General features: G+C 47.8%; 3 protein-coding genes across 4 annotated transcripts; 1 reads left to right on the forward strand and 2 right to left on the reverse strand.

The window, feature by feature from the left end:
• Window positions 1-3,052: 3,052 nt before the first annotated feature.
• On the reverse strand, window positions 3,053-5,840 carry slc35e3 (solute carrier family 35 member E3). The gene is made up of 7 exons (XM_079735314.1): window positions 5,105-5,840; window positions 4,641-4,751; window positions 4,392-4,451; window positions 4,195-4,293; window positions 3,998-4,080; window positions 3,669-3,753; window positions 3,053-3,489 (listed from the first exon to the last, which is right to left on the reverse strand). The coding sequence occupies exons 1-7, from the start codon at window positions 5,504-5,506 to the stop codon at window positions 3,388-3,390; spliced, it is 942 nt and encodes a 313-aa protein (XP_079591440.1). The 5' UTR covers window positions 5,507-5,840; the 3' UTR covers window positions 3,053-3,387.
• Window positions 5,841-6,717: 877 nt separating this feature from the next.
• nup107 (nucleoporin 107) lies at window positions 6,718-17,163 on the reverse strand. The gene is made up of 27 exons (XM_079735302.1): window positions 16,915-17,163; window positions 16,644-16,726; window positions 15,965-16,057; window positions 15,085-15,155; window positions 14,807-14,939; window positions 14,455-14,558; window positions 13,648-13,763; window positions 13,510-13,552; window positions 13,322-13,393; window positions 12,364-12,452; window positions 12,195-12,270; window positions 11,943-12,056; window positions 11,745-11,835; window positions 11,208-11,287; window positions 10,863-10,922; window positions 10,559-10,704; window positions 10,208-10,256; window positions 9,966-10,035; window positions 9,638-9,753; window positions 9,256-9,445; window positions 8,791-8,897; window positions 8,367-8,469; window positions 7,989-8,149; window positions 7,625-7,750; window positions 7,296-7,406; window positions 7,052-7,213; window positions 6,718-6,915 (listed from the first exon to the last, which is right to left on the reverse strand). Exons 1-27 carry the CDS (start codon window positions 16,920-16,922, stop codon window positions 6,817-6,819), a joined length of 2,673 nt encoding a protein of 890 aa, XP_079591428.1. The 5' UTR covers window positions 16,923-17,163; the 3' UTR covers window positions 6,718-6,816.
• Window positions 17,164-17,619: 456 nt separating this feature from the next.
• Window positions 17,620-27,247, forward strand: dyrk2 (dual-specificity tyrosine-(Y)-phosphorylation regulated kinase 2). Of its 2 annotated transcripts, XM_079735304.1 has the most exons (8): window positions 17,620-17,903; window positions 19,018-19,103; window positions 20,246-20,525; window positions 20,768-20,931; window positions 22,396-22,785; window positions 23,428-23,518; window positions 23,903-24,616; window positions 27,037-27,247. In XM_079735304.1, exons 1-7 carry the CDS (start codon window positions 17,864-17,866, stop codon window positions 24,571-24,573), a joined length of 1,722 nt encoding a protein of 573 aa, XP_079591430.1. In that variant the 5' UTR covers window positions 17,620-17,863; the 3' UTR covers window positions 24,574-24,616; window positions 27,037-27,247. The 2 variants fall into 2 exon arrangements, with proteins under 2 accessions (XP_079591430.1, XP_079591429.1); XM_079735303.1 differs by having other exon boundaries at window positions 23,903-27,247.
• Window positions 27,248-27,908: the final 661 nt, after the last annotated feature.

Here is a 27,908-nt window from a genome sequence, read left to right on the forward strand (position 1 = left end):
GTCTTCCAAGCCTCCACTGCCCCTGGGCCTTTTTATATCCTGCAGAGACTGGTACAAATAACAACATAGCAACAATATAGTTATCAACCTTCCAAAATCTGTATTGTTTTCAACCCAGTAGCCCATCAGTGAAATCATAAGATTAGTGTACTCACCAAAATAGTTGATTGTCTATCTGCAATACTTCTGTTCTTTCCTGGCTGCATCCAAGAGTTTTTTGTTTCCACTGAACTTCTTGTACATCTCTGTGCAGGGATAAGTGAAATTGACACACACTTGCAAATCAGCCTTGACAATGTCCACATCCAGACGATTCCTCTCATTTCTCCATTTCTCCAGCTTCTTTGCCCACTTTTAGTCTCAAACACAGCACTCACACCACCACTACAACCCCCATCAGCCTCCAGCACCCCCCCACTCGGTCTTGAGGTACAGGACGTGAGGCGGGTGCTCAGTGCAGTTAACCCCAGGAAGGCTGCAGGCCCAGATGGAGTACCAGGGAAGGTGCTCAAGGCATGTGCCAACCAGCTATCACAGGTCTTCACTGACATTTTCAACCTGTCTCTAGAACAAGCCGTTATCCCGTCCTGCTTGAAATCTGCCATAACCACCCCAATCCCTAAAAAGTCACCCACTACCAGCCTCAATGACTTCCGCCCCGTAGCACTCACCCCAGTCATCACTCACCCCAGTCATCACCAAGTGCTTTGAGAAACTGGTTTTGAGACACATCAAAGCCTGTCTCCCCCCCCTGGACACACACCAGTTTGCATACCGGACTAACAGATCCACCGACGACGCAATAGCCAACCCCCTCCACTCAGCACTGAGTCACCTGGAGAAAGAGGGGAGCTACGTCAGGATGCTCTTCATTGACTTCAGCTCAGCTTTTAACACAATAATACCAGACATTCTGATCCCCAATCAACCTGGGGCTCCCACCACCCACCTGCTCCTGGATAAAAGACTTTCTGGTCAACCGACCCCAGCAGGTGAAACTGGGTCCTCACCTCTCCTCCTTCCGCACTCTCAGCACTGGCTCTCCCCAGGGCTGTGTGCTGAGCCCACTACTCTACTCCCTCTACAGAACCGACTGCAGTCCCACCCACCCAGAGAACATCATTGTCAAATTCGCTGATGACACAACGGTGGTGGGCCTTATAACAGTGGGAAACGAGGCGGCCTACAGAGATGAGGTCCTGAAACTTAGTGAGTGGTGTGCATCTAACAACCTGGCACTGAACATCACCAAGACCAAGGCACTCATCCTGGACTTCCGACGGAACAGAGCCGCCCCTGCCCCCCTGTACATCAACGGTGAAGGTGTGGAGCGAGTGCAGTCCTTCAAATTCCTCGGAGTCCACATCTCTGCTGATCTCTCCTGGTCGGTCAACGCCTCAGCGCTGGTCAAGAAGGCCCAGCAGCGGCTACACTCTCTGAGGGTGCTCAGGAGGGAGCATCTGAAACCCGTCCGCCTGACCTAACACGCCTCTTCAGTAAATGCCATCTTTTGTGTGTTCCAGGCAATGATGACTTTCAATAACTAGTTATTGAAAGTAAGAACTAACAAGTTCTTCCACTTTCAACCGTCATGCAATCTATATGCGAAGCAAACAGTCGGTGCTCTTCCTTTTGTTACCTCTCACGGTAACGTCAACCCCATCGTTTCCAGTCTAGCGAGGTTGTGATCCTGACGCCACTCTGTCTCTTCATTCCCATTCGATAAGAGATGATTCCCAGACACCGGAGACAACTTGGCTGTTCCCTAACGCACGTCATCATCAGGCCTTCCACCAGAGCAGGTGTTTTCAAATTGGGTGAATGTGAGCCTCCCCTTAGAGGTAAGGACAGCTGAGCCCCCCCCCAAATAAATAAATAATAATAATTCCCGTCCGCATGACATAACACGCCTCTTCAGTAAATGCCATCTTTTGTGTGTTCCAGGCAATGATGACTTTCAATAACTAATCAAATGTAAATGTTTTTTAATATTGTATTTGAAGACATTTTATTTCCACAACTTTTTTAAAAGTGCATTCATAAACGATTATTTACAACAGCAAATAATTTCCAACTTCATGCAGGCCTAACTGAGGCAACTTTTAAAATCACTGAACATCAGTAGGCCTATCCACAAGTCAACAAAACAAAGCTACAACCGACGACACCCGACGGCGGAAATCGGCGCTGTGTGTCTGGGCCTTAAGTGCACATTTGAAGGAGATGCACATCGTCTCGAAAGAAATCAACACAATGGACAGCTCTCGGATCAATGAACGACAACGGCATGTTATGAGATCGAACAGATTCACATATTTTCAAATTTGTTAACGATTTCAGCCACATAAAACCACAGATTTAAACCACAAACAAAATGCGCCATACTCACATCATTTGCACTACGAGCAGCATCAACCCTATGGCCCAACCAATTTATGAATTCAACACACAACTTTGACCTTCAATTTAATCGTCCATATCAGTGATAACAATAATGCCTCGCTTTTGACGGCAGAGGTGTTCGATGCGGGGCTGCACTGCAGAGAGAAATAAACGCAAGTCGTCCTCCACCTGCAGTCTTGATCTGTATTTGTTTTTAATCAGGGTCAGTGCGTAAAACCCACACTCACACAAGTAGGTTGAGGTGAAGGGGATTAGGACTTTCAGAGCCTTTGTGGTGTTCTGGGGGAACTCGCTCTCCACAGAACCAGAAACGCATTCAGGATCATATTTCCTACGTTTTTTCTCCTCCCTTAATGCTGACTTCTGGTGACTTGGGACAAGGAAACGATGCATTTTAAAACTAATACAAGCACGCACAATTACCAATATCAATAGAGCTGCATACAGATGTGTATCTTTTCTTTGCGTGTTGCGTATCGCGCCTCCCCTGTGGCTCTTTGGTGCCCCCCAGGGGAGGCGCGCCTCACCTATTGAAAACCGCTGGTCTAGGGCGCCTCCCTCTGTAACGAGCAAAACCTTCAAGGTTCTGTAGGTACGGTTTTAAGATCGCCTTTCAATATTTCATACAAAGAATCCACATGCCTTCATCAGCGTCTGTAAAACGTCTTTATTCAAAAAGGAAGACGGAAATAGAAGACATAGAAAAGTGAAGAGGACTAATATCGCTCGTCTTCAAGTTCACATTTTAAAAAAATACAAAAAGAGCAGCCAGTAGCAGGCGTGTAGCGGGGGATTGGCAGCTGGGCGAGCCTTTGGCTTCTGAGCCAGGCGGCTAGGCCCCGCCTTCTGCTATGACAGCTGGGCGAGCCTATGGCCTCTGAGTCAGGCGGCTAGTCCCCACCTCCTGCTATGACAGCTGGGCGAGCCTATGGCCTCTGAGTCAGGCGGCTAGTCCCCGCCTCCTGCCATGACAGCTGAGCGAGCCTATGGCCTCTGAGTCAGGCGGCTAGTCCCCGCCTCCTGCTCTGACAGTTTGAAGTGAGTGTAGCTCAGAATACCAGCCAGCGTACACAGCATGCCTAACACCTGGGAGAGAGAGCACACACAGATAGAGAGACAATATCAGTTATTAATTTTATATAAAAAAAATTAGATGATTCTTATCTCAATCTACATGCAGTTTTTTTCTCTCACACCAGTTGAAGACTCTGGTTATACTGGGCAGCTTCAATGTCCACCAGTGGGATGAGCTTATCAGATCTCACCTGGTTTAATGACAGTGGGTCTTGGAAGAGCAAGTATCCTCCAATCAGAGTGATGCAGAATTTAAAGTGACCAAACATGTTATATCTGGGAGGATAAACTCAGGAAAAAAACATCCAGATCCAGCATCATGTTAAGTGTTTAGCCTAGCATTATGTTTAGCGTTGAGAATAGCATCCTGTTGTATGGTTAACATATATTATGTTCAGCGCTTAGCCAAGCCTCATGTTCAGCAGTAAGAGTAGAACCATGTTTATCGGTTATCATAGCATCACGTCCAGCGGTTAGCATAGCATCGTGTTCAGCGGTTAGGCTAGCATGTTAAGGATACGTAACAGCCGAGGTGTTCCCGATGATCCAGTAGATTGACAGGTTGACCAGGAAGGCCACCACACAGGACAGCATCACCATCACCTAGCAACCAAACAACACCATCACCTAGCAACCAAACCTGTCTGTCTGTCTGTGTATGTCTGTGTGCCTGTGTATGTCTGTGTGCCTGTCTGTCTGTCTGTCTGTCTGTCTTACCAGGACAGCAGGTGACCAGGGTCCCAGTAATCCTCCATCTCCGCTCAGCGGCTCAAACCACGGGACCACCGCCCCCAGGAACACAGAGGACATGGGGGCCTGGAGAGAGAGACATCTTTATCTTGATCTATGTAGATCTAGATATATTAGCACTAGTATATACTAGTACTACAGTGTATACAGTAGTACTACATTACCTGGTAGTACAGCAACTGCATAGAGTTGACCTGGAGCTCCTTTTGTTTAGAGCCCACCCACTGAGAGAGAGACAAAGAGAGACAGATATACACAGAGACATTAACTTTGCCAAAGCAGTTTTGTAGTGGAATTAAAGAAAAAACGACCATGTCCACTAAAATATAGTGTAGTATGAATGAGATAAGATAAAGTTATTCAGTTTAGATATAACTAAATAGCAATAACTTTATGACTAAGTTCTTTCTCACCACTTGGTAGAGCGAGGTCACCACGACGCCCAGCGAGGCAAAGATCATTCCCAGCGCGTTGAAGCTGAGGTCATACAGAGAGTTCAGAGCCACGCCCACTGTGATTGGCACCTGAAGACAGAGACAGACAGACTATCAGTACACACAGAGGTCCCCCCCCTCACACTGTAACAAACTGGCAACTTTCTATTGCAGTATCTTACTGGGTATCGATTACAACTCATTTTTACATTAAAATGTATCATCTGTATCGATATCATTTTGGTGTGATCTAATTTACAGCAGTTAGCTGGCAATTAGTAAACTGGTTGCTGCTGTAAAGTTCTAAACAATAAATCTCAAGTCAACTTCAAATTCAAAACCGAATTGAATATTTTCACAAAGCACAAGACGGAGTTAAGCAGCAAGGCATCTATTCAGGTCACTGAGCGAGTGAGTTAGTGAGTGAGTGTGTGTGAGCCTACCAGGGTGAGCTTGATGCGGGTGGAGAAGCTCTTCTGGTAGCAAGCGGTCTGCAGCGCGATGATCACCGGGGTGGTCATGGCCTTGGCCAGCTGGTAGCTACCGATCGAGTTGTTCTGCAGCGACAGGTTGGTGAAAACCACGAAGCCGCAGAAGCTCAGGGACAGCCACACGATCTTCTGGGGCTGAAGGCTCTTCGGGGCGAACACGTCCATCTTCTGGCAGGCGTAGAGCCCCAGCCAGGTGGCCACGAAGTGCAGCAGGGTGAGCGTCATGTTGGGGAACCCGTAGTGGACGTAGATCCACTTGTTGAGGAAGACTATGCAGATGGAAGCCAGCAGGTTGACCAGCAGCCCGCCCGCCAGCCGCCTGTTGGCGGACAAGTCGTGCAGACCGAGCGTCATCTCGGTTCCAACGAGCGTTATTATAAAGTGAAGGAAAGTCGATCTGATGGAAACTCATCCAGACCCGCAGTCTACACCGGGAGCTGGCATTCTGGCTCCGCTGCCACGCAGCAGGAAAGCTTGGGACAAGGCGCCTTCTGTCCGCAGCCTCCTGGCCTCTGCGGCTAGTCTCCCGGCCTCTCAGGCTCGTCTCCCGGCCGCTCGGCACCGCAGCCTCGGTCCGTCCTGGGGACGCGGCGTCAGGGCTTAGATCCCGGGAGTAGGGGGGTTAAATCCGTGCTGATTGGGAGCAGCGTTACCGTCAGTCGGCCACTTATGGAGCATCTCCGAGGTGCTCAAGTTGGGAAAACAAATCAAAGTATTGAACGCGACAGCGTCCCTGCTGGCCAGGAGGCAAACAACCATCAAACACATCTGTTATCTAGTCAAAAAAACACATATTTAAAAGGCATGATATGTACGATTTCGGCATTAAAATATGTAAAAACGACTAGTTATGTTATACTTTGTTAGATATTTTGTTTTCTTGTGTACCAACATAATCCCAAATATTTCAGCGAATCAACTCAGGGAAAACGGAACTTTTAAGATTGAAAGCGTCCCGGGCAGTTCGGTCACTTCCGCTGAAGCCCTAGCGTCCAGAAATACCGAAGCACAGGGAGTGATGACGGAAGTCTGGGAACTAGATAGCTATCCACTCTGTTTTTTTCATTCAATGTTTTTATTGCTCACTCGTGATGGAACACGATTATTCAGTCCAGTGGGGTTCACCCTCACCCTCACAGAGCAGTTATCCCTCACCCACTCACAGCAGGGTTCACCCAAAACCTATGCACACCGGTTTTAAAGGGGACATATCATACCACTAGGTGTGAGTGTGATTAGCCATTACAAGCCGTTTTCAAAATGTGCAGCATTGACATCACAGGTGGGCGTGTCCATCTAGATGTGTGACGGATAGATGGACACGCCAACCTGTGATGTCACAATGCTGCACATTTTCAAACCTGCTTGTAATGGCTAATCACACTCACACCTGGTGGTATGAGATGTCCCCTTTAAGATTGTTGGTCCACCGGTTCTTTCGAACCACAACCACACTTTCCTCCAACGAATAGAACAACATGTTGAAGATCAATTATAAAAAACAAGTATTTATGTAATTTACCAGAATTAAAGGTGATTGAATTAAAAAACAGCAGGAAACTATCTACTTCAAAAGATTCTTTAATCACAAATTATTTGATCTGTGTGTATCAGGGTGTGTGTATTATGGGGGGGTGTATCAGGGTGTGTGTATCAGGGTGTGTTCAGGTGTATCCAAGGGCGTCCAGGCCACAATCCAGAAGCATCAGAGACGACTCTCTGATCTTCTGAAGAAACCGCCTCAGATCCTCCTTAGAAAACACCTGCAGACAGACGGACAAGAGCAGACAGACAGACAAGAGCCGACAGACAGGTGAGACAGACGATCAAAAAAACAGGTGAGACAAGATCTGATAGACCATCAAAAAAACAGTGAGACAGACGGTTTGTCAGACAGACCTGGTGGAGGTGGCTGTTGGCTGCGGCCAGGACGTCGGCCAGCTGCAGCGCCTCCTGGTGGCGGGAGGAGGAGGTGAGGACGCTGAGCAGCAGGAAGCTGAGCCGCGGGACGCACAGCGAGCGCAGCAGCGCCATCTGGAGGCCGCGCTCACTCACTTCGCCCTGAGAGGAGGGACAGACACACACATATACATGTAAATACAAACACACACACACACACACACACACACCCACACACACGTACCTCTGGGTTGTCAATCATCCATCCGTCAGCGAACAGCAGAACCTGGTAAACTCTCTCCTTCACCTCGTCCACCAACACCTGGAGACGGCCACGCCACGCAGTGCACTCCACCTACACAATATATATACATTATATATAGATAGAACACATTATACACATTATATGACATTGTATACACATTATATACATTATACACCAGCTCCTGGAGGCAACCATGTAGATGACATACATAATATACATAGATCTATAATATGGAGCCTAGAACCAGCTGAAGACTAGTGGTACTGGGAAACTTCCAGTAGGACCAGTAGAAGTGTATGTTGCTATACCTGGTACTCGTTCTCCCTCATCTCATTGGCTACTCTCTCTGTGAATTTAGCCTGGGAGGCGGGGACAGGCTTCTGAGGGGCGGAGCTACTGTGGCTGAACCAATCACTGAAGGCCTCGTGGGCTTCCTAGGAGACGAGGATTTAGGGAAGAAAACTATTAGACATACAGGCTGACCAAAACACACAGACAGATGTGCTGAAACAGACAGACAGACAGACAGACGGACAGGTGTGCAGACAGACACACAGACAACTGCAGTCACGCAGACAGGTGTGCTGACACAAAGACAGGTGTGCAGACACAAAGACAGGTGTGCAGACACAAAGACAGGTGTGCTGACTGTTGACACAGACAGTTGCTGACCAGATAGGCCCGGATGCAGTGGTGCTCCCGGATGGCGTTGAGGTCTTCGGCGGGAAGGGGCGTGTCCGGGTGAAGCCCCGCCCACTGGCGCTGCACCTCCTTCACTGAGTCGGCGGGAAGCTTGGAGAACACGGCCTTAGCCGCCTCATGCTTCTGGACCGCTAGACAGGGAGACAGACAGGTGGTCAGACAGATGGTCAGACAGACAGGTGGTCACAGACATCATTGCGATCAGGTGGTCAGATAGAAAGGTAGACAGGTAGAAGGACATCCTGGTGGTCAGATAGACAGCTAGACGGGTAGTCAGACATCATGGTGTCAGACAGACAGCCAGACAGGTAGAAGGACATCATGGTTGACAGGCAGACAGACAGGTACCTAGGAACCTCCTCATGATGGCGTTGGATTGTTTCAGGGCCTCAGCGCGGTGGTCTGACTCAAACAGCAGCCAATCAATCACATCGATCTTCTTCTGGTCGTCCTATCACAGCACAGAACAGTTAGCTGCTGCTAGAGCCCAGCCCCCCCTTGTAGTGCTAACAGTAGTAACAGTACTTAGTAGTAACACTACTAGTACTAAAATGTTATACTGTTACTATTACTACTAGTATAACAGTAGTAACAGTACTAATACCAACAGTACAATACTAGTAGTAATTGTACATACTAACAGTAGTAACAGTAGTAATACTAGTAGTAATACTGTAATAATAGTAACTGTTCGATAAAGTCAACCTGCCTCACATTGAAAACCGTGATAATGTACTTCTGTAGGATTCATTCAGTAGTACTATTGTAGTACCTGTGTGGTACTGGTGTCCAGGGTGTGCGTGTGAGGGGTGAACTCTGGTCCATCTTTCTCCCTCACCGCCTCCACCACCAGCTGGGTTACGGCGGCAACATCTAGTCCTGCACACACCCACAGTACATACGTCATAACATAGTTATACGTTCTATATATCAGGGTAGGATGTTACAGACAGCTATAGATATAGAGATAGAGATGTATAGATCTATACTGTATATAGAGAGCTAATGTATGTGAGGTAGTTTTGGAGCTAATGTATGTGGGCTAGTTATGGAGCTACTGTATGTGTGCTAGTAATGTAGCTAATGTATGTGGGCTAGTTATGGAGCTACTGTACGTGTGCTAGTAATGTAGCTAATGTATGTGTGCTAGTTGTGGAGGTAAGGTTCTTGCCAACGTCTGTGATTATGTATGCGGTACTCGTCGTTTTAATGTATAGGTAGGTACTAGTAGTCCTACCAGCATCGGCGGCGAGATGGAGAGCCCTTCGCTGTTGCTCAGTCTGGCTGACGCCCTCCAGATAGGAAGCATAGCGCTGTACCGCCAGTGCGCTGGGCAGCTGGCTAGTGTAGCTCGCTATCAACTCTGACTGCTGCTCCTCAATCAGCAGTGTGATGTAAGACTGAAGCACAGCCACACACACCTCCTCCTAAAGACAAAACACAGTTCTATATCACAGCTGTGTGTGTGTGTGTGTGTGTGTGTGTGTGTGTGTGTGTGTGTGTGTGTGTGTGTGTGTGTGTGTGTGTGTGTGTGTGTGTGTGTGTGTGTGTGTGTGTGTGTGGTGAGTAGTATAATATGAGTAGTATAATGTCTGTAGTGAGTAGTATAAGGTGTGTACCTTTAGTGCGATGCCTAGACTGCTGTAAAACAGCACCAAGTGAGTCATGAAGCGGAGCAGGTGAGAGGGGAGGGGCTTAGAGCTGCTCAACCAATCACTGAACTCCTCCATCAGACCTGGGAACACAGGAAGTAGACTAAATGATGACATCACACAGTACCTCACCAATAATATACAGAATAATAAATTGTTCATATATACATATATCATAAATGATATATTAATATAATGGTAGATAATAGATTGTAAATATGAATATAGATGATATATTCATGTATGATTTAATGGTATATTGTACAAATCTTAAAATAGATTATATAATATTCACCATCCAGATCTCCTAGGATGACCAGCCTCTGGATGACGTGGTGATGTTCTCCGTGTTCCTCTAGAACTCTCTGGAACCACATTAATATACATTAAACATACATACATTCAACGTCATTATATACATTCAACATAGATTACACATCCAATATGTTTACACATTAAATCATTATACATACAATATGTACACATTAAACATCATTATATACATTAAACATATGCTTTACAATAGAGCGCACATACCTTTGAGTCTGTTGCCTGAAGCTCCATGAAGATCTTCTCCAGGGTCCAGCTAGAGGAAGGGAACCCGTTTAGAACCCAGCTTAGAACCTTAGAGAACCTGTTTAGTAGAACCCTAAACTGAGAGCCTTTTTAGTCAGCAGAACTGGTTTAGTAGAACCCTAGAATGAGAACCTGTTTAGTAGAACCGTAGACTGAGTAATACAAATAGTATTACTGTTAATAATAATAGTATTACTGTTAATACAAACAGAATTACTGTTGATAAAAATAGTAATACTGTTGATAATAATAATATTACTGGTAGTAATAATAATAGTATTACTAGTAATAAGTCGTTTTAGTAGTACTTACTTGGCCTCTGTGTATTCTCTGGGCAGCGGTTCTTCCTCCTGATTGGCCAGGCCTGATGAGGTCACTTCCTGTTCCACCAGGGAGTCGACCAGCACTCTGAAGTACGCCCACACACAGTCCTCCCACGACTCACACACTGGAAGGAGCTGTGCGCGCACACACACACACACACATTGAACAGATTACATTATTGATTGCATGTGATGATTTGATTATGCATATGAAATATTGATCATATGTTATTATGTATTGATCATGTATTTCCTAAGTGATCATGTCGTATTATTGATAAGGTTGAACTCACAGCCTTCAGATTTCCACTCAGAGCAGCGTAGATGGCTCGTTCATATCTGTCCAACTGCTCCTAAACACACCAGGAACACAGAGCCTTATGATGAACATTATGAACACATGAATTCATCATCATAGCATTAAAATGAACATTGTTAACACATGAATTCACAATCATAGCATTATAATGAACATTGTTAACACATTAATTCACCATCATAATGTCCATTGTGATGGACATTATTAACACATGAATTCACCATCATAGTATTATGATGAACATTATTCTCAAATGAATTCACCATCATGATAGACATTATTACTCCCATGAAAACATGACGTTAGTTTTCAGTCTTACCTCCTCAGAGAGAGACCAGCAGCAGAGCTTCCAGATCCTTCTGTTGGGGTTCCCTTCAACAGGAGTCAACCTGCCAAGGCCTACACACACACACACACACACACACACACACACACACACACACACACACACACACACACACACACACACACACACACACACACACACACACAGAGTTAAATATGAGCTCGCTTCATGTACCCAAAGAAATCGTCCAAGCACTTCAAGGTGTTAGCATGAAACTGATCACATTCAGGTATTACACCGTGTTCGCTACTCTTTAAGGTCATGGAGTGGTCATTGTAGAGTTCACCTAAGGACATGTTGGGGTCAGAGGTCAACTGAGGTTGTGTTGGGGTCAGGGGTCACCTGAGGTCGTGTTGGGGTCAGAGGTTACCTGAGGTTATGTTGGGGTCAGAGGTCAACTGAGGTTGTGTTGGGGTCAGGGGTCACCTGAGGTCGTGTTGGGGTCAGAGGTTACCTGAGGTTATGTTGGGGTCAGAGGTTACCTGAGGTCGTGTTGGGGTCAAAGGTTACCTGAGGTCATGTTGGGGTCATGGTAGAGCTTCCAGCCCTCCAGGGTAGCTGCCCTCCAGGCCTGTCCACAGCGCTTACACAACCTCTGAGCCTGTACACACACACGCACACGCACACACACACACAAACACAGTTACCTCCACCGTCATGCGAGCTCTGATTAAGTCAGGAGGTTCTCCTCCACCATGAGGTCCTCACCTCCTCAGTCATGCCGGCCCTGATGAGGGTCAGCAGGTTCTTCAGCAGTCTGGTGTCGTCCTCTCGGTCCAGGTTGGCCAGCGGCCGCTGCTGTCTGAGGGGAGCGTCTGGGTCCTAGTGCCCCCACACACATCAGGTGAGACCATACGCGCACGCGCGCACGCACACACACACACACGTAAAACGATATTCTACCAATGCTCTCATGGGTCTACAAGAGGTCCTTATGGTTTGCATGGTAACGGGTCTTACCAGTTCCGTGACCAACGGTATGGAGAGGCCCACAGAGCCCCTCCTCCTCAGCTTCAGAGCATGGAGGGTGTTCTCCCTACACACACACACACAAATATTATTTTTTTCACTGGGTATTATCAGGGTATTTACAGAGTATTTACAGAGTATTCACCGGGTATTTACTCACCAACAGACATTCTTGGCGTAGAACTCAATGTTATCGGAGAAATCTCCAATCTGGTCCTTGGCAATACTCTCCAACCAATCAACCACCAGCTAGACACAAAGAACCAATCAACAGCCAGCCAGACACAAAGAACCAATCAACAGCCAGCCAGACACAAAGAACCAATCAACAACCAGCCAGACACAAAGAACCAATCAATAGCCAGCAAGACACAAAGAACCATCAACAACCAGCCAGGCACGAGGAACACAAAGAACCAATCAACAGCCAGCCAGACACAAAGAACCATCAACAACCAGCCAGACACGAGGAACACAAAGAACCAATACAACAGCCAGCCAGACACAAAGAACCATCAACAACCAGCCAGACACGAGGAACACAAAGAACCAATCAACAGCCAGCCAGACACAAAGAACCATCAACAACCAGCCAGACACGAGGAACACAAAGAACCAATCAACAGTCAGCCAGACACAAAGAACCATCAACAACCAGCCAGACACGAGGAACACAAAGAACCAATCAACAGCCAGCCAGACACAAAGAACCATCAACAACCAGCCAGACACGAGGAACACAAAGAACCAATCAACAGCCAGCCAGACACAAAGAACCATCAACAACCAGCCAGACACGAGGAACACAAAGAACCAATCAACAGCCAGCCAGACACAAAGAACCATCAACAACCAGCCAGACACGAGGAACACAAAGAACCAATCAACAGCCAGCCAGACACAAAGAACCATCAACATCCAGCCAGACACGAGGAACAAAAAGAACCAATCAACAGCCAGCAAGACACAGAGCAGAAAGCAGTTAGTAGTGTAGTGTGTAGTCAGTAGTTTCTAGTCAGGAGTGTAGTGTTGTGTGTAGTGATTAGTGTTTTCTGTAGTGCTTCGTGTAGTGTAGTGTTGTTGAGTGTCACGTAGTGTTGCGTTTTGTCTAGTGTTACCTGGCCCTGCCTGATAACGGCGTCCCGTTGGAATAGTTGTTCCACCACCAGCTTCTCACTCTGACTGGCGACCTACACACACACACACACACACACACACACACACACACACACACACACACACGGTTAACGTCATAAATAAAGTTGTTAACGTTTTCAATAAAGTTTTAAATATAGTTGTAACTTACAGTCATGTCAATGTCCTCTTCTAACGCTGACTGAACTCTGTCCCTGTTACACACAGACAGACACCCACAAGAGTGAGATACAGACAGGTACTACGGAGACAGAGAGAGACAGGTAGCAAGACCTCACTCTACAGGTACCTGTAGAGTGAGGTCATCAGCCTCCAGGTGGCGCTCTCCTGTTGGAGGATCCAGCGCACCCCTGCCGTTCTGCTGGACGCTCCCACCCTCTGCACCACCTTCTGCAGCACCTCCACCTGCGAGAGGGAAGAGAGAGAACACAATGAACAAAAACCCAGGCAGTAACGGCCTGTCATCTGGATCTACAACGGGTTGTAATCTGGATCTATGATGGCCTGTCATCTGGATCTATAATGGCTGTCATCTGGATCTATAATGGCTGTCATCTGGATCTAAGATGGCTGTAATCTGGATCTATGATGGCTGTAATCTGGATCTATGATGGGCTGTCATCTGGATCTATAATGGCTGTCATCTGGATCTATAATGGCTGTCATCTGGATCTATGATGGCTGTAATCTGGATCTATGATGGCCTGTCATCTGGATCTATAATGGCTGTCATCTGGATCTATAATGGCTGTCATCTGGATCTATAATGGCTGTCATCTGGATCTATAATGGCTGTAAACTGGATCTATGATGGCCTGTCATCTGGATCTATAATGGCTGTAATAGACAATGAAAGCATCTAGTGCAGTTAATGTGACTGAATCATAGTTTCTCCCCTGGACGGGGGAGGTAAAAGGTTGAATGATTTGAACCACTGGATGATGTCACCACCAGCAGAACCAAAGACAACCTGCCAGCCACAGTGGCTAACCTTGCTCTACCTAAACACCTGTAGACCAGGTCAGACCTGGCTCTACATAACCCCCCCCCCCAAACACACACACACACACCCACACACACACACACACACACACACCTTGTCCAGACAGAGGTTGTGGTAGTCCTCCAGCAGGTCAAACACCGCAGAAGAAGAATGCTTCAGGAAGGCGGACAGGAAGTCAGAAAGGAGGCTGGAGGCAGCTGGAATAGAGAAATAGTACAATATCAACACAGAAATACTACAGTATTACCACAGAAATAGTACAGTATACTAAAGCAATACTGCGTGAAATACTACAGTGTTAACTGTTTAAGGCTTAACATTAAACAGACCAAGTAGATTTAAGTATTTTCCTTACCAGACTAAGTAGCCTTAAGTCTATCCTTACCAGACTAAGTAGACTAAAGTCCTTCCTTACCAGACTAAGTAGACTTAAGTCTTTCCTTACCAGACTCTCCGGGGTCGTCTTCTCTGAGGAGGGCGGAGCTAACGTTGGTGAAGTCATCAGTGAAGCTGGTGTCAGCCCATCCCGACCGAGGAGAGGGTTCAATACTGTTGGTCCAATCACTGTCATCCAAATTCTACACACACACACACAACAAGGGGGGTTGTTAGCACGTGTGTGTGTGTGTGTGTGTGTGTGTGTGTGTGTGTGTGTGTGTGTGTGTGTGTGTGTGTGTGTGTGTGTGTGTGTGTGTGTGTGTGTGTGTGTGTGTGTACACTAACTTGTGTGAAGCGCTGGGATCTGTTTCCAGTTGTCATAATAGCCGAAACATCTGGATTTAGCCTTGGAGTGACTGGGAGACAGAAAGGTAGAGACACAGACGGTTGGAGACACAGACAGATAAGAGACAAAGACAGGTAACGTAGGACACCACATATAATCTTAGCATGAAAAACAATATCTAGGGAATCAATCAAAACATTCAATCAGCTGGAAAATCTGGAATATATGAACACATCTAGGATTCAGAGTCGCTCTAAACAGAGAGACCACTACCTCAAGGAGTCACTCCAAACAGAGTGACCACTACCTCAAGGAGTCACTCCAAACAGAGTGACCACTACCTCAAGGAGTCGCTCCAAACAGAGAGACCACTACCTCAAGGAGTCGCTCCAAACAGAGTGACCACTACCTCAAGGAGTCGCTCCAAACAGAGAGACCACTACCTCAAGGAGTCGCTCCAAACAGAGTGACCACTACCTCACAGAGTCACTCCAAACAGAGAGACCACTACCTCAAGGAGTCACTCCAAACAGAGTGACCACTACCTCAAGGAGTCGCTCCAAACAGAGTGACCACTACCTCAAGGAGTCACTCGGAACAGAGTGACCACTACCTCAAGGAGTCACTCCAAACAGAGAGACCACTACCTCACAGAGTCACTCCAAACAGAGAGACCACTACCTCAAGGAGTCGCTCCAAACAGAGTGACCACTACCTCAAGGAGTCACTCCAAACAGAGAGACCACTACCTCAAGGAGTCACTCCAAACAGAGTGACCACTACCTTCCTAAGAGGGTGTAGGGACAGCCTAGTCTCAGCCAGCCATTAGCTACCCTATGGACTAGCTGTAGCTATCTGGTACCTCAGAAGGTTTCCTACCAGCTTGTCTGAACAGTGAGCCAGGAGTCCTCAGCATGGGGCGGGCGGGCGTTACCATGGATACCCCGGGGCTCCCGTCGGTGGGGGACGGTACTGGGGTCGGTGCTAAGGAAAAGGCTGGTAGTCATGGTAACAAAAAGAATGCCACACATAGCTGTTCACTACAACCGGAGAAGTTCGCCTCTTCCGTGATCGCCTCCGTTGAGGTTCCCAGCGAGCTGAGGGGTCACCAAAGAGTGACATGGGAACCCTGCACTCTGATTGGTCAGAGACACTCATCAGTAGCACCTCCCTGCCCAGACCCAGCCTGTCTGGAAAGGCTGCATCGGGAACACCGTCCAATAAGCAGCCTCCCTGGTCCGCTGGGGGACTCGTCAAGATGACCTCACTGCAGTGTTAAGTGGCGTCGCCATGACGACGTCGATGGGTATTCTATATCTATCTGCAGACACTAAAGACAGCCACTAAAGACTGACAGATCCTACTGACAGTGAGACAGAGACAAGACTCTGTAACGGCAGAGCCTTAACTAACCAGGTCAGACTAGATGGATTTTAGCTCCATTTTACCTAGTTATGGGGTCAGTAGATCAGTTACCCAGAATAACTAGCTGTTAACTAGTGATAACAAGTCAGGGGATACTGGGCCTGTTAACTACGGATAACCGGTCAGAGGATACTGGGTCTGCTGGTCAGCATCTTGCGGCGAGCGGCTCTGGTCACCGCCGTGTCCCGGACCACCGGAGACATGAGATCACTTTGCCTACACACACACACACACACACACACACACACACACACACACACACAGCTTGGTGTAAACAAATGTAGGAACACATGATTCTGAACAAAAGATATAAGAGTACTACATAAGTTATGGGAGTAATATCTAAGCTATAGGAGCAATATCAGAGTTATGGGAGTAATGTATTGATAAAGCAGACAACGAACCAGTCCATGTTCAGTTCCCGCTCCACGAGGCGTCCAGCCAATCAGGGACCAGTAAAAACGAGCCTCCAAACCTCCCGCAGATCAGGAGATAAGAGAGATAAGAGAGATGAGCTCTATTTGAAATAAAAGGTTTAGTCTGTGAACTCAGTTTAAACGAGTGAGTTTAAATGAGTAATATGTCAGCGGGCTGCTCTAGCCCTTCTTCGGGGGTACGGCGGTATGAGGCGGCGACGTCAGGAGCTCCGCTGCCGGCGGCGCCCCCTGCTGGAGAGACGGGGCACCGCCCCCTGGTGGTGAGATTGGGCGCCGTCCCCTGCTGGTGAGACAGGGCACCGCACCGTTATAGGCTTATATATTACTTTATACTTGTATATAATGTAATAAACACAATAATAACCATAGAGCCTGTATAGGTCTATGGGAATAACGTGCTGACATGCTTTATATTCAGAGGTTTGGTGTACATGTGGGGAATATTGCAGTCGATGTTTATAACATGCTTGTATATTTATCTAATAACTTGGTATTTACATGCTTATATACTGTGATATCAACAGTTAGTATTAACATGCTTAAATATGGTGACATGAACAGTGAGTAATGTATTAATATGATTAAACGTGGGGATATGAACAGAAAAGAGGACGTTTGTTTTGTTGATCCTCCAGTCGGAAGCCCCGCCCTACGTCCCGTCTTCTCGAGCTGCCGGTCGCCTCGCCTCGGATCCCCGCAATGGCTACTCCTCGGACCCGCAGCACCCACCGGAGGACCGGCCCAGCACCCACCGGAGGACCGGGTCAGGCCACGCACTGAGCCGATGATCGGAGCACCGGGCCGGAGAGACAGAGAGCCACGGGAGGAGCGAGAGGAAGAAGAGGAGTGGATGTAAGGAGGAGGAAGAGGAGGAGGAATCGAGTCTATTTCTGTCCAGAGGAGAGCAGCGGCCGCCATGTTGACCAAGAAGCCCAGCGCCTCGGTCCTCCCGACGGGTGAGATCCGCTCCCCTGCCCGCGGCCCTCAGAGCCCTGCCTGCCTGTCCGCGACCTCCCGCTGAAGGGACATCGGCCCGGCCAGTACCGAGTGTACCATAGTATAGTACAATAACTACATTCAGATATATTCTATTAATACTGGAACAAGTGCAGCTCTATATAGAAGTGACAACACTAGGCTTTTGTTATAGGGTATATTTACTGTGTATTGTTGGTTCTGTATAGAGCTAGATGTTATTGTACAGTATATATATGTTGTGTATTGTATACTGTCTGTTCTACATAGAGCTAGATGTTATGTTACATGTAGTGTCATCTCTATACTGTCATTTCTATGTAGATCTAGATGTTGTTATATGCAGTGTATTATCAGCTGAATATAGAGCTAGATGTAATAGAACTCAGAGGGACAGTCAGCTGAATATAGAGCTAGATGTTATAGAACTAGGGGGACAGTCAGCTGTATATAGAGCTAGATGTTATAGAATGACAAGAAACTGTCAGTTGCATATAGGGCTAGATGTTATAGAACTAGGAGGGACAGTCAGTTGTATATAAGGCTAGATGCTATAGAACTAGGGAGGACAGTCAGTTGTATATAGAGCTAGATGCTATAGAACTAGGAGGGACATTCAGCTGTATATAGAGCTAGATGTTATTGAATGAGGAGAAACTGTCAGTTGTATATAGAGCTAGATGTTATAGAACTAGGAGGGAGAGTCAGTTGTATATAGAGCTCAGCTGTATATAGAGGTAGTTGTTATAGAATGAGGAGAAACTCAGTTGTATATAGAGCTAGAAGGTGTAAGGAGGTGGAGATTGAAGTAGCGGTATTCTGATTGATCTAATCCGATTGATTTACTCAGCCATCTGACAGTTGATGGCTGCTGACCAGATAATTCAGGACATACCCGTCTAGGCTAAGCCGGCTAGGCTAGGCTAAGTAGTCTTCATGTTCAATCTGTTGTCAGTCCTGTTAAGCCAGTTGAACCGCTCCCGTCCAATCACAACACGGCTCGCTCCATTTGTGGTTAGGGTATGATTAGGGTTAGTTATGCTTCGGTAGTGTGTCTGTGTGTAGTGTCTCTCTAACTTCCCTTATATCTTTCAGGTAAAGGTGTAGAGTCAGGTCATCTCCAGCGTGGGGCAACGTCCAGTCAGACAGGATCTCCCCTCTCCCTACCCCCGCTCCCTACGGTACACACACACACACACACACACACACACACACACACACACACACACACACACACACACACACACACACACACACACACACACACACACACACTCTTACTTAGCATGAGGCTACTTTTAGCCCTCTGCTGTCTAAACACATTCTGACAGCTGGGAGCTCAGTCAACCAAAACCAGCTAAACACTCTGCTAACCACTCTGCTAGCTCTCTGCTGACCAGTCTGCTAGCTGCCTGAAAATTACTCTGCTAGCTACAGCTAGCACTCGGCTAACAACTCTGCTAGCTGCCTGCTACTCCGTCTGCTAGCTACTGCTAACAACTTGGCTAGCTGCTACTAGTTTTCTGCTAACCACTCTGCTAGCTACAGCTAGCTCTCTTCTTACCACTCTGCTACCAACTCTGCTAGCTGTCTGACAACCTGCCTGCTAGATACTGGTAGCTCTTTGCTAGCTACTATTTCTCTGATAGTCTCCCTTTTAGCTTGAGCTAGCCATCCTACTAACTCTCTGCTAGCTGTGTCTGTGTGTGTGTGTGAGTGAGTGTCTAACAGGTGTAGGTCATGATGACGGACAGAAATAGGGTACGAGTACTATTGCTTAATTAGGTTACACATGCACACACACAGACACACATATACATACATACAAACAATCACATACATACGTCAAATACATTTTATATATAAAGCATAGAGCTCAAAGTGCTTATCGTTTGCTAACCGAGACCTAGCTCCCCATAATAATAATAATAATAATGGAATGAATTCATATAGCGCTTTTCTAGACACACAAAGACGCTTTACAGTGAATGGGGAGACCTCACTCACCACCACCAATGCTTATGATATGCTAACAGAGAGCTAGCTCAAAGGGCTTATGGTATGCTAAGAGAGACCTAGCTCCCAGTGCTTACGGTATGCTAACAGAGCTAGCTGAAAGTGCTAATGGTATGCTACTGGAGAGCGCTTCCCCTGTGCTGAGGGTATGCTAACAGAGAGCTAGCTGAAAGTGCTAACGGTATGCTAATAGAAAGCCCTTCCCCTGTGATGAGGGTATGCTAACAGAGAGCTAGCTGAAAGTGCTAACGGTATGCTATTGGAGAGCGCTTCCCCAGTGCTAAGTCTATAGGCTACATGTATGCAGGGTGGTCCAAAGGCAGCCATGTCGGACCAGCTCTACGAGGAGAACAGCAACAAGCGACAGGTTCTGACCTCACAACCCAACGGACTGGCTGCTCTGACATCAAGGCCCGACCGCCAATCATCTTCAGATCCCGCCCACACTCGGCAGGGCAGTGGGGCAACGGTCAAATCAGCCGACAGCAAGAGCAAGGCTCCGCCCCTCAGCCCAGAGCAGGCCATGAGGCAATTCATGTCCAAGCTGTCGGCCTTCGAGCACCATGAGGTGTTCAACTATCCCGAAGGTAGGATGAAAGGGTGAGGGTGACGCTGTAAGGGGTCAGGGTGACAGGTATAGGGGTGGGCCGAAGGGGTGGGGGTGAAAGGGGTGAGAGGGAAGGGGTGAATTGGTAAGGATGAAGGGTTAAGGGTGGAGGGGTGAGGGCGAAGGGGTGAGTGTATTCTCTCTCCAGTGTAGTTCATCAATGTATTCTCTCTCCACTGTATTCTCTCTCCAGTGTTGTTCATCAATGTATTATCCCTCCAGTCTATTTCATAGGACCGGGTGCTAAGAAGCGTGCGGGGGTGATGGGCGGAGCCAACAACAGCGGCTACGATGACGACCAGGGCTCCTACATCCACGTCCCCCACGACCACGTTGCGTACCGCTACGAGGTCCTCAAGGTCATTGGGAAGGGCAGCTTCGGACAGGTACTGTACCCGGACCAGCGCTAACTACTGGGTTTTACCTTACTAGTACTGATACTAATATATTATAACCTTACTAGTACTAATAGAGTATTACACTAGTACTAAAAGAGTATAACACTAGTACTAACAGAGCATTACCTGACCAGTACTAACAGAGTATTACCTGACCAGTTCTAACAGAGGGTTAATATGGCGGTTTTCCACCGGCGGTGGAACGCTTCAGACCCCTCACATTGGTGAGGGTGCGGTATAGCCCCGCTCAGTTACGGCTCGCGTTTCCACCGCTGACAGTACCCTTATGGTGGTGATGTTATGGTCTGCGTCAAGGCACCGGGGCGTGTGTCGAGCACCACGGCTCCTCCCCCCAGCGAAGCTCCGTATCGAGTAGGATTCAACTGACGTAGCGTGTGACGTTTGAGCCTTCATCTCGGGCTGTTCTGCGATATGGGTTGACAATTGGCACATCATTTACAAAAAAGAAGACACTACCCAGTTCCAAGAATACTTTAATGGCTATTGAATTAATCACACTCATTCTCAGTCGTCATGCAGTTTTATTATTACAATTATTAGTATGCTACTGTAGTTGATAAGACATTCTAGTTTGCCCGGGATGACTTAAAATCTTTATCAAATGATTTATTTTCTACCATGAGCTCGGGAGATATTTATGAACGGCACCCTCACACGTATCACTGAAATGACTTTAATTCTCAAATGTTTTGATGTTGTACGAAGCAAACATCACATCATCACAGGGAACTCTTTCCTTCATCCTAATTTCATTCACCACTAGGTGTCACTAGCGTACTCATTTGAAGCTTCGAGGTCGAACCACTTTGGTGGTTCATCTGGCTGCGAGGCTTTGACGTTTCATGAGGCATCATCTCGGCACCACTACCTCATGGTAGGGCGGGGTTTAAGCCAGACGGCGATAGCCGCAGCAGCTACGTAAGCATCATGACCTCATAGCTACCCGACACACTGTAGCCTGCTATTAAATCCAAGGAAAATGAAGAACGTGACACAATAAAAGAGCAACGATGTAGGACGTCCAAGAAGGACGTCAACTTTTGCGCAACATTTTCCTCAATAAACAAAGCATTCGCCGTTGTACAGACATACCTTGAGGGTACTGCGTTTGTTTGTTATTATATCCCTGTCGCACGGAACTGACTATTCTGTCGACCAATCAAAGGACGCCGTGTGTAGCTCGAAATTGCCGGCACCATTTCAGGCGTCTCAGTACCCCAACAGAGGAGTACTGCGAGACGAGTACGGCTCAATGCGGCTCACTCCGGATCACGCCCACTTTTGGTGGTGGAAACGCCAAAAGTGTATTACCTTACTAGCACTAGTACAGAGTCTCAACTTACTAGTAGTAATAGAGTATTACACCAGTACTAACAGAGGGTTAAAAGTGGTATTACCTGACGACTACTAACAGCACTCTCACCTGTGCAGGTGGTCAAGGTGTTTGACCATAAGTGCCATGCCCACGTGGCGTTGAAGATGGTGCGTAACGAGAAGCGGTTCCACCGCCAGGCGGCGGAGGAGATCCGCATCCTGGAGCACCTCCGCAAGCAGGACCACGACTCGACCATGAACGTCATTCACATGCTGGAGCACTTCACCTTCCGGAACCACATCTGCATGACCTTTGAGCTGCTGAGCATGAACCTGTACGAGCTCATCAAGAAGAACAAGTTCCAGGGCTTCAGCCTGCCGTTGGTCAGGAAGTTCGCCCACTCCATCCTGCAGTGTCTGGACTCACTGCACAGGAACCACATCATCCACTGCGACCTGAAGCCTGAGAACATCCTGCTGAAACAGCAGGGCCGCAGCGGCATCAAGGTAGGCCGGCCTCCTTGATCACTCCCCTGTATTACTGCCTTTATCACATACCTCCTGTATCACTGACCTGTATAACTGTCCTTCATCACTATCCTTTATCACCTTCCTCCTGTGTCAGTGTCCTTTATCACTGTCCTCTATCCCTGTCCTGTATCACTGTTCTATATCACCTACCTCCTGTATCACTGACTGTATAATTGTCCTTCATCACTATCCTTTATCACCTACCTCCTGTGTCAGTCACTATTCTTTATCAATGTCCTTTATCTACTTCCTGTATCACTGTCCTTTATCACTGTCCTGTATCACTGTCCTTTATCTACTATCCTTTATCACTGTCCTTTATTTACCTCCTTTATCACTCTCCTTTATCTGCCTACTGCATCACTGTCCTTTTTCACCGACCTTTAGCCATTATCCTGTATCATTATCTTCTTATGTAAGCATCAGAACATAAGTTAGCATAGGTGTAGTAGCACTGTTGGATAGACATCTTAGAACAGGTGTATTCGTACAAGACTGAAGGTCATATATGAAGAGACCGTTAGTTTATCATAGGAGAGCATGTGTAATCATATTCTATTGTGAACCGATATCGGCTCCATCATTGAATCAAAATCAATCTGCTCTCTCTCCTTGCAGGTGATTGATTTTGGCTCAAGCTGCTACGAACACCAGAGAGTTTACACCTACATCCAGTCCAGGTTTTACCGCGCTCCAGAAGTCATTCTGGGTAAGAGCAACCTTTGCCCTGTTGTCAGTACTGACCGGTCTGTAAATGTTTAGCATTAAGCTTGCCAGTTAGCTAGTGTGTTGTAGCCTATACGAATATACTACTACCAGTTCTAGTTTAGCCTATGCAAACATACTAGTACCAGTACTAGTCTAGCGTATGTGAACATATAAGTATTGGTACTACTTTCTATTTTAACATGTTAGTACTGGTCCTAGTTCCTCGTACTAGTCCTGGTACTAGTTCCTTGGCCTAGTTGCTGGTACTAGGTCCTAGTCCTGGTACTACTCCTGGTACCAGTCCTGGGACTTGTTCCTGGGAGTTGGTGCTGGTCCTAGTTGCTGGTCCAAGTTGCTCGTCCCATTTACCCCTGTGTGTTTGCAGGCTCCCGCTACGGGATGCCCATCGACATGTGGTCACTGGGCTGCATCCTGGCGGAGCTGCTGACCGGGTACCCCCTGCTGCCCGGGGAGGACGAGGCCGACCAGCTGGCCTGCATCATGGAGCTGCTGGGCATGCCCGCCCAGAAGCTGCTGGACGCCTCCAAGAGGGCCAAGAACTTTGTGTCGTCTAAGGGCTACCCGCGCTACTGCGTGGTGAGCACGCTGGCGGACGGATCGGCCTCGCTCGGCGCCGGCCGCTCGCGGCGGGGTAAGGCCCGCGGCCCGCCAGCCAGCAAGGACTGGAGCGTCGCCCTGAGGGGCTGTGACGACCCTCTCTTCCTGGACTTCCTGAAGCAGTGCCTGGAGTGGGACCCGACCGCCCGCATGAGCCCCAGCCAGGCCTTGAGACACCCCTGGCTCCGGAGACGCCTCCCCCGGCCTCCCACCACCACCTCCTCCTCCTCCTCCACTAAGAGGAGCACAGACAGCACCGTCACCTCTGTCTCCAAGCTGACCCCCTCCGCCTCCACCCTCTCTTCCTCCTCTAAGACCATAGCTCCCTCCTCCTCCACCCTCTCCTCCTCCTCTAAGACCAGAACTAACCTAGCCGTCATCACAGACGCTAACGGAAACATTCAGCCTAGGACAGTTCTGCCCAAACTGGTGAGCTGAGGGCGGAGCCAACGGGAGGCGGAGCATCAGGGAGTGAGTGGAGGTGTGTTTACCTGTCGGGGATATCCTACAAGAACAGCTTTCAGGCTGCTAGCCTGGTGAGCCTGTTAGCCTGTTAGCCTGGGCTATATGGAACCACCGTTAGCCTGTTAGGACACCACACTGCACTGTAGCTCAGTGTAACACACATACACACACACACACCCACACACACACAATTTAACTAAGATGTATATGGTGCTGATGAAGGGAACACTATTTTTATGTTTTCAGCAGCGATACACACACCATCTGAGATGAACTGTTGAGAAGCTAGCAGTGTTGTTCTAGCTTGAAGCTGCTCGTGTTGTGCCTGTTAACCGACTGTTAGCCAGTTAAGAAGGGAAAAGCCAACAAGTTACTGTTGGTTAGTTATTTTTACTACCTGTTTTTACTTTACCTGGTGGCTAATTGATTTGTTAGCTATAACATTTAGCTATCAACTTACTAGCTTTTAGCCATCCCGTGACAGTTGGCCGATAGCCGATATCATTGGCAGTTAGACGTCAAGCACAACACTGCCTACCGAGCACAGGGCTCCACCCACCGATCACAGGGCTCCACCCACCTGAAGACCTCCTTTAGACACGCCCACCTGGTGGGCCATACCATCGCCTGATAGGACGAAACCATCAACAAGAGGTGAATGCTCTGCATCAGGTCCTAAGTGGATTCAGCCACTGATAGCTGGTAAACCCCTGGTGAACCAGATTGCTGGTGAGCCAGGTAGCTGGTGAACCCCAGGTAGCTGTTGAACCCCTGGTGAAACCCAGGTAGTTCGTGAACCCTGGTGAACCAGGTAGCTTGTGAACCAGACAGCTGGTGAACCCAGGTAGCTGGTGAACCCCTGATGAACCCTGGTGAACCAGGTATCTTGTGAACTCCTGGTGAACCAGGTAGCTGGTGAACCAGGTAGTCATGAACCCCTGGTGAAGCCCAGGTAGCCGGTGAAGCCCAGGGAGCTGGTGAACCCTGGTGAACCAGGTAGCTTGTGAAGCAGATAACTGGTGAACCCCTGGTAAACAAGATAGCTGGTGGACCCTAGTGAACCCAGGTAGCTGGTGAACCCTGGTGAACCAGGTAGCCGGTGAAAACCAGGTAGCTGGTGAACACCAGGTAGCTGGTGAACCAGTTAGCTGATCAACCCCAGGTAGCTGGTGAACCCCAGGTAGCAGCCTTTATTCAGGTCCTCAGCCTCAAACCTCCCAAAGAAATGTAGGACTTGTAGGACTTTGTGTTCGCTCTTGACTAGCACCACGTATGATGTGATGATAATGAGAATATGAAAACATGTCTGCTAGCAGAGTGACGTGAGGGACGCCACGATGCCTATGATCTTACATTCCACTGGAGACTACATCTAATCCCAGCTCATCATCTAGCTCTAGATCATTAAGACCCGGTTCTAGCTCAGCTCTACGTTTATACATATCATCCATTCAGCCAGAGATAGAGGTCCACCAGAGACCGGGGTCTGGGTCTACTGACCCCCCAGACAGTTTTTTCTTTAGGCTAGGTTAGCCTAAAGACAGGTAAAGAAATAGACAGGTAAAGAGGAGAGTGAAGACAGACCAGTGGAGACGGACAGGTAAAGACATATGCTGTGTTCCAATATCCATACTTCCATGAGTACACTTAAACGTAGTACACTATCCGCACTCACTAAGTGCGCTGATTTTCAGATGTCAGCGTTGTTCCAAATCGAATACTCCGTGGTGCACTGACCGGAAAATACGATCACGACTGCTGCCGCGGCTCCTCCCCCACAATAAACATCCCGCTTTGAACGGTGAACTCTCTACGCCTAGCAGCCTGTAAAAGCTATAAAAACTACAAAATGACTATTAATGCGGGCTGTGTGGAAAATGCACAGACTTTGGCTCAACCTGGCCCCGCCCTCTTCCGCTACGTAGCTAAGATGGCTGCCGTTGAGTACGAAAAATGTTCATCGATCCACACTTTTGAATACACCATCCGGGTCCTTTCAGTACACTTATTTTCGCCCGATCTTAATTGGAACGCCCCACGTACTCAAACTAAGTATAGTAAGTACGGATAGTATGGATATTGGAACACAGCAATAGACAGGAAAAGATTTAGACAGGTAAATACAAGACGGGTAAAGACAGACTGGTGGAGACAGACAGGTAAAGACATAGACAGGTAAAGAATAGACAGGTCAAGACAGACGAGTGAAAGCTGCAGGTGTAGAGGGGTTGGGGTAGACCACTTTCAGATGGGCCGGGGGTCTAAGACCCTCCATGGACCCCTAGTGGACCGACCGAACACCACTGGTTTTAAGATGAAGAATATAAATGACCCTCAGTTCTCCACATCTTGATAGGAGGTCAGGTGTGTGTGTTTGTTGTGTTGTGTTTGTGTGCGAGCGAGAGCATGACTGAAGTCTGTCATCTTTATCTCTAGAAATAGAACCATCAAAACAAACTGCCATGAGGACGCCTCAAACACAGTTGCTATGACGATGGGGCGGGACCTCCTGTTGAGAAGGATATCATGTGACCTGTGACCCCAGCCTATGACATCATGAATGCAGATTATTAAAATATTTAAGTTTGGAATCAGACCTTAGTATTTTTGTTTGTATATGAATGAATAAAGATTCTGACAAATTTTAGCTATGTACAGGATGTGACTTTGTAATCATTATGTCACCAAAACACAGTTCCAAACACACACACTTACACACACATACACACACACACACCGAACTATGCCCAGTTGCGCGACACTATGGTGCTATTCAAGCCGTTCCTCAGCCAATGCTGCTGGTCCCCTGAACTGGAGGAAGCCTTCAAAACGTCCAAACAAGCCATAATTGGGGCCATCCGTGAGGGCATGGAGATCTACAACATGCAGAGGCGCACCTGCCTCCGCCCTGACTGGTCCAGGCGTGGTATTGGCCACTTCCGGCTCCAACAACATTGTAGCTGCACTTCAGGCATACCTGTCTGTTACCCAGGAGGATGGAGGATCACCCTCGCTGGTTCAAGGTTCCTATCCTCGATGGACCAACGCTATGCGGCTATCGAAGGAGAGGCCCTGGCCGTGGCCTTGGGCCTGGAGCAAACACGATATTTCACACAAGGATGTGGCAACCTTGTCGTAGTCACCGACCATAAGCCCCTTGTGAAGATCTTCAGCGACCGTACGCTAGATGAGATAACAAACTCACTCCTGTTCAGACTCAAGCAGCGTACCCTCCCATGGTGCTTTGACATTGTGTACCTGCCTGGCAAGAGCAACCATGCCGCTGATGCAACTTCAAGACATCCTTC

This window comes from Pollachius pollachius, assembly GCF_949987615.1.
Source record: "Pollachius pollachius genome assembly, chromosome: 4".
NCBI lineage: Eukaryota > Metazoa > Chordata > Actinopteri > Gadiformes > Gadidae > Pollachius > Pollachius pollachius.